This window comes from Eriocheir sinensis, chromosome 3, assembly GCF_024679095.1.
Source record: "Eriocheir sinensis breed Jianghai 21 chromosome 3, ASM2467909v1, whole genome shotgun sequence".
Lineage (NCBI taxonomy): Eukaryota > Metazoa > Arthropoda > Malacostraca > Decapoda > Varunidae > Eriocheir > Eriocheir sinensis.
The window spans coordinates 8,665,308-8,677,556 of record NC_066511.1 but is presented as its reverse complement, the minus strand read 5'-3'; the positions used below and the strand labels follow the sequence as shown (position 1 = coordinate 8,677,556).

The window sequence follows — 12,249 nt, the reverse complement described above, 5'->3', positions numbered from 1 at the left end:
TTCTCTTCGCACTGACTGATCACTTCCATCTTGTACTGCTTTTAGCTGTTGCTGTAATCCTGTGAAGCGATCTTCTAGCTGTTCTTTGAGTTCTTGGAGTGTTCCTTCTTGTTGTTGCTGTGCTCTTTCTTGTTGTTCTTTGAGTTCTTGGTGTGCTTTTTCTTGTTGTTCTTTGAGTTCTTGGTGTGCTCTTTCTTGTTGTTCTTTGAGTTCTTGGAGTGTTCTTTCTTGTTGTTGCTGTGCTCTTTCTTGTTTCTCCCCCTGTAGTCTCAAGGCTTCCAAAAGTTCAGTCAACATGTCGTCCCTCTGGGCAGCTTGGAAACGAGTCTCCATGGCGAAAAAACAAATGGCTACACTCCTGACGCCAATGTTATGCCGGACGTGTTACTTGGGTTCCGTGTCGCCGTCAGGAGACTCCGTGGGAGGGAGATATGTAAACACTTTGCACAGTTTCTGTAGTTTAATGTTCTTCCTTAGTAGTACACTTCACTCTGACTCTTCACTTACCACTAGCTTACTATGACTGGGACTGCAATCCTCTCGCCCTCTTCTCCTATATATATCCAGAACAGTACAGTCTAGAATGTTACAGTATATTTTAGATCATACAAGAACATGTAGCAAAAGTATGTGCGGGTTGGCAACACTTCCCGCCTGGCGCCTGGCCGCGCCCCTCGGGGCGCGGACGAGGCTTTGCTCCCCGCCCCCTTGCTCGCTCTTCCCGGAGCCTTCTAGAGCCCCATGGACGCGGGGGGAAGCTTCCAGCACAACAATAGTAACAAGTAGCCTATGTTATTAATTTCCTTTCTTATATGTCTCACGTCTGCTAAATCGGCAGCCATGATTACTTTGGGTTTTGAGGATATTATCTTTTGCCGGGGAAATTTTTTAGTCTGTAGCTTATGCAATGTATATGTTTTATTGCTTCTCAAAAAGTTGAATACGTCATCACGTGTTATTGCCGGATTTATACTTTTTGCTTTCTCCCATAATTTCGCCTGAGAGCTTAAACCATAGGGTTCGCTATGTTGGGAGTATAGAGCGTGTAAAAGTTCCTTCTTCCTGGAGTTCACCATTGGAATACGCGTTCACCTGAGGGTTCTCCAACAATGTTTGAGCGAAACTGTAGGAATTCAGGAGTATTTATACCCAAATCAACAAGCAGATATCCATAAGGACGTAAATATACAGCATATTTATATATATCTACAAACTGGTATGCCATCTCTTTTCCGAATATTTGTCTGCCCAGAGTGTGAATTTGAGATAAATCGCGCTGTCTTAACAAGAGGAAATGAGAACAGTTCAGGCTAATATTCCTTGCATGCTTTCCACCCATATATAGATTTTGAGTGATAAATATGCATGAAATATTGTTGTGCCGTCCGCGAGTAAAAGCATCAACCACAATTTTGTTCCTTACAGCATCAATGAAAATATCGTCAAGTACATACAATGTCCCTCTCTGATCAAACGTGTCCTCGTTGGCAATTGGGTCAATTATTTCAGACGACACTATAACTTTAGGTCCTATTTCTTTATTTCTTTGAAGAGGATGAGACGTTAAGCCACATATGACAATTTTTTGGAACTTTTCATTATATTTCAGTATAAGCTGCTGTACAAGTTCCGATTTTCCGGAGTTGCTATATCCTGCAACTATTATGCGCGCAGGGTATTGGAAAATGTCAAGAAGGTTCTCTGAATATGTCTCAGCCATAGCGGAAACTCTATTAATGATGGTAATTATTAAAGTATGATGCATATATAGCACAGAATATGTGTGTGTGTGTGTGTGTGTGTGTGTGTGTGTGTGTGTGTGTGTGTGTGTGTATACAACAAGAACAACAACAACAATAGCAATTACCTTCACTTAGAGTATGCCCCCGCTTCCGTCACCCCCCCGCTGACCGCCCTCTGACCGTCCTACCCCCACTCCCGTCACCCCCCCCCCGCTGACCACCCTCTCTTCCTTCACCCCCCCGCTGACCGTCCTACCCCCGCTCCCGTCACCCCCCGCTCCAGCACCCCCCGCTCCAGTACGCTAGCCCGAGAGGGGGGGAGGGTAGGGTATGTGGAAAAGTGAAAGATTTTGGGGGGTAGGGGGGGTAGGGGGGTCCAGCTACCCCCTCTTCCGTCACCACCACCCCCCGCTGACCCCCCAACCCCCATTTCCGTCACCCCCCCGATCCAATAACCCCCACTTCCGTACATTTGTTACTACTAATTATTGGACCTCCTTTTGGAATAGGCAGCATTTCTTCGGGCTGAGCTTAAGGTGTGCAGCTCTAAACCGGGCGAAAACCTCTGATAGCCTTTCCATCTCCTGCTGAAGGTCTGGCCAAAGACAATCACGTCGTCGAGGTAGATGAATGCCGTCTTCCAGTGAAGTCCCTCCAGCACCCTCTCCATCAGCCGCTCGAACGTGGCCGGCGCGTTGCACAGGCCAAAGGGCATGACCTTAAACTGCCACAGGCCTTGACCGTAGGAGAAGGCTGTTTTCTCTTTGTCCTGCTCCGACATTTTGACTTGGTGATACCCAGACTTCATATCTAGTGTTGAAAACTACTTGGAGCCCACCAAAGCGTCGAGCGTGTCGTCGATCCATGGGAGTGGGTATGAGTCCTTGATAGTGAGATCGTTGAGGGCTCGGTAGTCCACGCAGCACCTGAGGGAACCGTCCTTTTTCCTGACGAGCACTACAGCAGACGCCCACGGGCTGCTGGACCGCTCGATTAACCCCTGTTGCCGGAGATCATCCATCACCTCATCCATCTCCTTGCGACGGGCTGGTGTCATCCTTCGAGGAGCTTGCTTCACTGGGCGGTGGCTACCTGTGTCGATGTGGTGCTCTACCAGGTCCGTACACCCCAAGTCCAGGTCTCCTGTGGAAAACACATCTGCATTCCTCACGAGAAGCTCACTGAGCTATTCCACTTGGGGCTCCTCTAGACACTGGGAGCTCTTGGCAAACAGGTCGCGCAGGTAATCGGGCAGCTCCTCCTGGGGCTTCGTCAGGGTTCTCCTGCAGACACAGGTTCTCGGTTCCTGGTCGATCTCTTGGCACAACCCCACCATGGTCCCTTGTTTTATTTTCTTTGGGCTGAAGGAGACATTGGCCATGACGACAGGCACTTCCCCTGCAGCAGGGTCTACTAAAGTACTGCCTACAATCACCCCGTTGTCTACCGGGCATCGACTTCCACTCTCTACCACACACAGGCTAGCTGGGGTGGCACCCGTAATTTGACAGGGAGGAATAATGGTGGTGCGCTTGATCGTCACTGGCAGGCCCTCCTTGTTCACAGTCGTCAGTGGCACCTAGAACGTTACAGTACATATTAGATCATACAAGAATGAACATGTAGCAAAAATATGTGCGAGTTGGCAACACTTCCCGCCTGGCGCTTGGCCGCGGGCTCCGCGGGGCGCGGGCGGCACCTTGTTCCCCCCCCCCCCCTCTTCCAGAAGCCCATAGACCCCGGGGGAAGCTTCCAGCACAACAATATTGAATGACAAAAACTATGGTTTTCTAATGGTTTAATTACCGTTTTATACACAAACTTATGGTCTCTAACGCAAAATCTTATGGCAAGACACCACAGTAGCTTGACAGGTATGTACTTCCCAGGATATTTTAACTTAGGGAGGGCCACGATCGAGAACTCACATTACCTTGGAGCTGGGGGGCCACTAGCTGCCGAGAAAAGGCTGAGAAACCCTGGTTTAGTCTATTGGTCTGGTGTGTTGTTTCTTGCTGGCAATAACAACCATCACAAAGATCACAAGTGGACAAACTAGAACAAAACCAGGCAAAGTAATAGGTTTTCCTGCTGTGTATTCCCAAGTGCGCATGCGTGGTGGACAGCAGAGCGACTTATTTCTGCGGGGAGGTATTTCTCGCAACATCAGCTGCACCAAAACATTGCTTGCGTAAGAAGTGTCAAGTTATTGTGCTGAGTGAGGAAAGATAGATAGTGTAACGCCATCGAAAAGCGAAGTGCGTGAATAAACAGAGGAGAGGATCAAGAGGAGGACCTACGAAGCGATACATACAGGTGATAAGGAGAAAGAAGGAAGTGGCGAGAAAGGAAACCATTTGCCACATTTTAATTCACTGCCTTCTGTCACGTGTGGAGAGTAAGGGCTCAGTTTTACAGTCCAGTACAGCACGTTTTTTCCCCAAACACAGTACGACGAAAACTCCTTGTAGCTCTAGTGTTTGGCGTTCATGTAAAAAGGAGGAGGAAATTTTATGAAACCACAGGAAATCTCTTTATCAGTATCTGGTTTTGAGTAGAAATTAAGGATCATTGTTGAGAATATAGTTTGGTTTGGGCGCTTACAATGACTCTTATGTTGGGCTGTCGAACTGGCCTTAAGTATTTCCATATTCTTAAACAGACTGGTGCCTACGTGCGCTTATTTGACAAGGCGTTTGTAAGAGTTCTAGGCATTTTTAGGGTCAGTTTTATGATCCTGCTGGTGGTAATTTGACCCTTCTTCTGTACCATGAACCTTTAAGAACACTCATTAGAACCTGATTAATCTGCCAGTGTTATTACAGAAGTACACCCATCTTGCTCCAAAGAATGCATTTATGCCATATTAAGTACTTTGTGGACTTACAACACACCATCGCATTGCTTTGCCATCGCAGATCATTTGGTTTAGATATAAGTTTTTAAAATATGGTATGGGGGCTATTTCGAGGGATTTGTTTCCATTTATCGCATTTTGTCAGTGAAGCGCAGGTCAGGTGTGGTTAGGTTAGGTTTAATTGAATTAGGTCAGGTTTATTAGGTTAGTTTTAGTTTATGTACATTGATTGTAATAAGTAGTTGCGTTTTGTGCTGTGCCATTGGCTGTTTTCACTGGCAGTCAGTGGCCAAGTGGAATTTCTGGAATTTTACTGTACGGCCTTTCAGAATAAACAAAGTTTTCTTGGCACATTATTTTAAGAATCTCATTATCATTTCCATTGCAAATCACTTGTTTTTTACCCTCCCCATATGGCATCCATAGGGGGAAGGCCATGTTGGCTTATTAATGTATAATGAATATTTGATATGGAATTTCAAATAGTAAATGGCTGACATAAGAGAGAGAGAGAGAGAGAGAGAGAGATGTATGAGGGGTAGTACAGCTGCACTGTGGAGAGGCTCAGGCCCCACCCAAACAGAGTTCACATTTGTCTCTGACTGCAGTGCAGAAATAGTTACTTAGCAGTGCCAAAATATTAACCTTGAGCTGCCTCCCTTGCATTAACAAAAACAAAACAAAAAATGATTAGTCAAAAACTATATAAACTAACCTTAATCTTTTCTCTACAAAATTGGTAGGTAAACTAAACTTAAAATTTACTATGTATGCTTTACATTTACTTAATAACAGGCTGTGAATTTGCTAGCTGGAGGGATTTTCATAAACATTATCCCAAAGTTAAAAGAAGAGTGCATTGTTTCCTATTATAGGCAGGTCATATTTCTTCAGTTCCTGAATATATACGGTACCACTTGTGGTATATATGGTGTTTCTCTCCTTCCACAGCTAATCACCATGTCGGGTGGCAGCAGTAACAGTAGCAGCAGTTCAGCATGGACGGGAACAAAGCTACACATCAAAGAAGGGGAGTTGATGTGTGTCAAAGGATGTGGCTTCTATGGTAACCCAGCATGGGAGGGTCACTGCTCCAAATGCTACAAGGAGCACCTTGCACGTACACAGCAGCGCAAGACTGTCTTCCATCCCTCACTTACTATTAGGAAGTAAGATAACTATATTTTTGTTCATCTTTTGTTTTCTATGTTTTGCTTCTCTGTTTTGCTATCATATTTTTGTCCTCTGCTTCTCATTCATGTTTTTAAATCAGGGGATATATGGATTTTACTTTTCTGTCCTTGTTCTTGCTCTTTTCCCAGGTTTCTCTTCTCTCTGTACAAGTGTCTAGAGAAGAAGTGCCTGAACACACTGTGAATAGTAACTTCTAGCCAGGGAACACAAGGGCAGAGCATGTGTTATAATGTGTTTCAGAATGATGAAGCTCTTGTGCATTATTTCAAAGAAAAGGAATTTCCTTCCTGAGAAGGAAATAAACAACAACAAAAGCTCTATAACAGCCAGCTAGGCTAAGACCACATATTCTTCAATGTTTTATGACTGGGGAAGTTTTTGACAGCAGTGATTTTACAATCAAATGAGTGAATTCCATCTTCTCCACAAGATTACCCTGAAACTTATTATGAGACTTTAAGAAGTCACAATAGACTCATTCAGAAAACAAATACACACTCACTTGTCACCACAACACACCAACACTAACAATTACACTTGATTCACTTCCCTCCCCTGCACACCCAGCTTCCCCATCCCCCCAACAGCCAACACAAATATGCGTGTTATGCACCTGTACAGGTGCCCTGCGCATTAATATCCAGATCCAGATCCAGATCCATAGAGGCCAGCTTGAGAAAGCCCATGGAAGGTAAGCTCATGCTTCTGAATATGATTGTCTCTGTCGTCTGAAACAGTGTTAAGGTCATCAAGATAAACAAATAAAACATTTCAAATGATGCCTGCCAAAAGCAAATTGATTGTGCTTTGGAAGGTAAAGCCACTCATAATTACCTGTTGTGGTTGAAAAAGCAGTGATCTCCATGGATTGTTCATCTAAAGAAATCTACCAGAAGCTTGACAACAGGGATGGAGTGAATACTAGAGGTGTGTATTCGAATATGAATATGGATACGTACTTCAAATTCCAATGAATACAAATTTGAATAAACTGTAATGGTTTTAATTCAAATACAAATGTGAATACTTCTTGAAAGTAGCTACTCATGGATACTGTTCATTGAAAAATACATACCTTCTTGACATCATTGGCTATAACACTGTTCTAAAGTTATGCAACTGTAAAATTATGCCGCGCTGCCACAGTCTGTGAACCTGTACTATAGTACATGACAATTACATGGCTGCCCATGAGGCTAGAGTTGTAAGGAACAATGGCTGTTATTTCTGATCATAAATTTTTAAGTATTTGTCAAATTATTTGCAGAATACGAATATTTTCCCTTGTATTCAAATACGAATGAGAATACTTTGATTTCTATTAGTAATTATTCAAATACAAATACACCCAAATCCAGTATTCGAATGTATTTGAACGCAAATACTGAATACGATTACTCCATTCATGCTTGATAGAAGGTCAAGACTGGTGAACAGTGTTGTTCTTGCAAATGGCTTGGAAAAGACCACCTTGCTTAGGGGGGTCGGCAGTAGTCAGGAACCTTGAGGGCATTGACTCTCCAGATGTTAATCAAAGAGTGGTATGAAACATCTTTCTTTGGTACAAGGAAGAGAGGAGAATTCCAAGGAGAATAGGGCTAATGAATAACTCCTTCATCGATCACGTCTGAAATAGTTTTCCTTTCAACCTATAGTGTTACGACTGGGATGGTGAAGCCAAGGGTACTGTTAACACTTAATGATGTTTAGGTAGGGATGGTGATGTAGGGGACAAACTGTTTATTTGGCTGTATGTGGATGTGGTGATCCTGATGACCTGGATTCAAATTCCACCACAAGTACCTGACAGTTTTCAACCATCACTGAGTAGTGGAGGATTACCAACGTACTATCTAGATCATAAATCAACCCTTAGTTCAATAACTTGAGTCAAGCGGAGCATCGGGGGACATGAGCCAAGCAAGTTATCACTCCGATGTCTAGGCAAGGGGAGCACTGGAGGACATCATGAGTTAGTGAAGTCATAACTACTATATCATGGCAGCCACTTAAAATAAAATTTGCCTGTACCACTAATGAGCTGCGACTATCTACCAGGCCTCTCAAAAGAGCCTATTGGTCCTATGGGCAGGAAAAAAAAAAAAAAAAAAAAAAACAGATCATGTATATGCCATTACCAATATTATTACCATTGTCAGAAACTATCATTCAAGGCAGAATACACATAGGTCTATTGATAAAAAAAAAAAAAAGAGCCAGCTGCTATCACCACTACCGCCACAAAAGTAATACTGCTGTTACAGCTACTTTTCCACCTCCATTATAACCATTAACTCCATCATATTATCTCTTATTGTGTAATATGCTATCTGTGGTGTTTTATCTCTGTGGTTCTTTGCTCAGCCATTGTTCATAGGCTTTGTTTAGTTGTAGTTATAATTGTTGAAGGCTTGCTGAGGAAAGATTGGGGAGTGAGAGAGATGATAATAGTTAACTAGTTGAGCTTTGAATCTGGTGCCGTAAGCTGGGTAGAGTTGTCCACACACGCAAATATGTGTGCACGCACACACACACACACACACACACACACACTGGGAGTGCAGTTGTGCTTGTGATCTGAGTCATTTTGCTGGACCGTTGCCTACTCGCAATAAAGGGAAGTTATTGCGTGAGTGGAGGCCCCGTCCTAAATTTACAAAATAAGGTCCAAATAACTAGTCAAGGAATTTGTGTGTAGTGGTAGGGGTCTGTTCTCTAGTGAACAACTTGGTTGAGGACAGGCACATCAAGGTATTTCTAACTCAGGCTAGAGATTTCAAGGGATTTTCTTGTGGTGACCGATTTATAGGACTTAACTTGGCAAGACTCACTGGTGTAGAGAATGTAACTGGAAAGATCACCCAGAAACTGCAGAAGGTATGCAATTTGGTTATAGAGTTAAGACTTGAAATGTAGAACAAGGGAAAGAGATGAACGAGCTGAGATACCAGTGAACTGATACCAAGGAAAATTAACTAATAAAGCAGCCACAAACTAGATAAAACAGATTAAGAATGAAAGTAAAAAGCTAAGCTGGAAGAAGAATGGGACAAAAGGAAAAAGGTAATTACTGGAAACATCACTAAAATAGAAGAAAAATCACCATTGGAAAGAAAAAAAATCCAAGAAGAATGAACTGTAAACTAAAAGAGATTTTAGACTATCAGAGGAAAGAAAACCAGAAAAACATTGGAGAGGGAAATGATTAAGGTATTGAAAACAAGGAGTCAGCCATCCAACTGCTCAGGAAGAGTGAAAACGCATGTTAAACGAAATGATGATGATGAAAACAAGAAGTCACTCATGAGAGATGCATCATGGAACTGCATGATATTTACAGCGCTAATAGGAAAATAAGCTAGATCGGTAAAAAAAAATAATTGAGACTAGCTGTATATAGTAATTACACTTCCTCTCAGGCTGAAATCCATGACAGTGATATGAACCCCATTAAAAGATACATATTAACAAATTTGAGTGAATACAAAGAGCAGTATCTGAAATGGAAGCCTGACATAATATATGAAAAAAGATCAGAAAAGTTGAGGCTGCTGTCCCTGGAAGAAAGAAGAGAGAAAGAGGTAATTCAGGATGATTTGTCACCAGAAAAGCATATAAACTAAATATTGAAGATAGATACAATATGCTAAGGAATATATAAAATTGGCATTTCACTACATGGATAAAGATATGATGAATATATAATAACTACAATGATTAGACCAAGACTTGAATATGCAAAAGTTGTATGGTCACCTCATAAGTACTTGAAAAAAATTGGAACGAATGTAAAGAATAGCCACTGAGATGGTACCAGAACTGTTAGATCTAATTTAGGAGGAAAGATTAAAAGAAATGTAGCGGATAATATTAGAGGAAAGAAGAGAGAGAGAGGAAGCCTGATTACAATACTTATGAATGACTTAGAGAAATCAGATAATACAGAACTATTATTGGAGAGGGGAAGTAAAGTTAGGGAGTTAAGGTTAAACAAGAAAAAAATTGCAAAAGAGAACATGTCTGAACAACACAAAAAAGTAGTTTTCCCAATAGAAATAGAAATACATGGGATGAGTCAGAAGTAGTTGAGGCAAGGAGTGTGAGGCAATTTAAGGATAAACTGGAGAAATATAGATATGGAGACAGGAGCATACAATTGTAGCTCAGGTCCTGCATACTACAACTAGGTAAACACACACACACACACACACTGCAAATTTGTGTGTATTTTTTACCACAAGTTTTAGAATTTAGTTGAGTGTAAAGGTTCAGTGTCCTACCTCCAAAACAAAAGGTCCAAAATGATTACTGATAGTGAGTGGGTTGTGAAATGCATCAAAATTGGTTATTTTTAGTTATGGTGTTCAATGTATTAAAAATAATATGCATTTGAATCCCAAGTGTCAGTACATAGGAAAAGAAGTTGATTGGATAGTAAGAGAAAAATATACTGCACATATTCAAAGGAACAATAGACACGTGATCAAAATGACTTTGGAAGAGGAACAGGTTATGTGGGTAGATTATGAAACTGTGAAGCTGTGGTAAGTATTAATATTATTGTTTTTGTTCAATTTTCATTATTCCCACCATTATTGTTATTATTATTATTATTATTATTATTATTATTAGTAGTAGTAGTAGTAGTAGTAGTAGTAGTAGTAGTAGTAGTTGTAGTAGTAGTTGTAGTAGTAGTTGTAGTAGTAGTGGTATAAGTAGTCATTATTATTTTTATCATGATCAGTATTATTATTAGTCTTATTTATATTGATATTATTGTTACCATTATTATTATTGTTACCATTATTATTATTGTTACCATTATTATTATTGTTACCATTACTATTATTGTTACCATTTTATTATTATTATTATTACTATCATTATTATTATTATTATTATTATTATTATTACTGTACTATTGCTACGATTTTATTAGTATTTATTATTTTATTATTTTTTCATATATAATAATAATAATAATAATAAAACAATATTAATAATAAAATGATAATAATAATAAATAACATTATCATAATAATAATAATGGTAGTTGTAGTAATGATAATTATTATTAGTAATAGTATTATCATCATTATATTTTCCATCCACTGATCAATTCTGATCCATTTGTGAATAGAGACATTGAAGTTAATGTAGGACTGCTGCTGTTATTCATAAATCACTCACTATTTTATACTGTCAGCTCTTATTCTATAATGGCTTGTCTTAGTTCTGTAATTTTTACAGTCATTAATATGGCTACTATTCATACTTTTATTACATCTCCAGTAAGGTGACACGATCAGTCAGCGATGTGTCGGATTTCACTTCATCGGCAACTTCCATCATGAGCCGCAAGTTTGACAGATTTGAAGAGAAGCGACGACAACAGCTTGATAAGAAGACCAAAGTTGTCAAGTCCATATTTAGGAAGTCCCAGGGCAAAGGTATGACGTAATTTTTTTTAATTGTAGTGTGTATGATTTGAGTTACAGTACCCTCTCGAGTTTTGCGCTTGCTTCATTCCGAAGGTATGGCGCTAAACTCGTGAATCGCGAAACTCGAGGTATTGAAATCCATGTAAAAGCGTTTATTGGTTCCGACCCGTGGAAAATAACGACTTTTTCCGACTTTACTCCCTTGTTATCAGAATTTTTTCAACTTTACTCCCTTGTTATCTCAAAATACGTACCTTGTTAATAGACAGAAAATAGGAAGAAAGAACAGCTCGTTTTTATGCCTCAGCTGAAGGCGGCTGCCTTACAATTGGCTGGCAGTTCTAAATACACAGTTGTGATCCACATGGTGTTGTCTGCTAAAGTAAGGGCAGTCGCTCGCGGTCACCCGTGGGACAGTTGGACAAACCTATATTTTTCTGGTGGTTTTGTGTGTTATGAAATGATCTGCTAACTCTCTGTTAAAAATCATGAAATCACTAATATCATGATTGACTTTTCAATGCCTATTGAACGTAAACCGCTGCCGCCGCCACAAAAAAGCTCGCAGAGAGGTTCAACTTGTTTACTGTTTCCATATCTCCCTCAGAGCTCACAAAGATCACAAGCGGACAGACTAGAACAAAACCAGGCAAATTAACACTCTTAATGCTGTGTATTCTCACAGCACGCATGTGTGGTGGACAGGGGAATGACTAATATCATTGAGGAGATATTTCTCGCAACACCGGCCAGTGTAGTGGACCTTCTTCTTCTTTTGACCTGTAACGCTTTGTATCACTTCTTAGGTCCTCCTTCTCCACACTTTTATACTTCACAACATGCACTTAGGGCCACTTTCACAGTCATTTTGTTTGTTTTGATCGTTATCAGTCGTGGGGATCGCCGTTCCAGTATTTCCACGTGAAACTGGCCGATGGGTAGTGATGTGATGTGATGGTGTCGGTGGTATTGGCTTTACAACGGCACCTCGTGGCGGTTGCGGGGTTAGCCTCGC

General features: G+C 40.9%; 1 protein-coding gene across 4 annotated transcripts in view; it reads left to right on the top strand.

Annotated features, from left to right (window-relative positions):
• Nucleotides 1-3,486: 3,486 nt before the first annotated feature.
• LOC127004527 (rab5 GDP/GTP exchange factor-like) overlaps nt 3,487-12,249 on the top strand; it is a 50,654-nt gene continuing 41,891 nt past the window's right edge. The window contains exons 1-3 of one of the 4 annotated variants that reach the window (XM_050872379.1): nt 3,487-3,616; nt 5,551-5,768; nt 11,086-11,243. In XM_050872379.1, the coding sequence (XP_050728336.1) occupies nt 5,560-5,768; nt 11,086-11,243 (367 nt within the window). In that variant the 5' untranslated portion in view covers nt 3,487-3,616; nt 5,551-5,559. Of the gene's footprint in view, nt 3,617-3,741; nt 4,141-5,550; nt 5,769-11,085; nt 11,244-12,249 lie in introns of those variants that run through there. The other 3 variants (XM_050872371.1, XM_050872365.1, XM_050872356.1) reach the window with 3 other exon arrangements.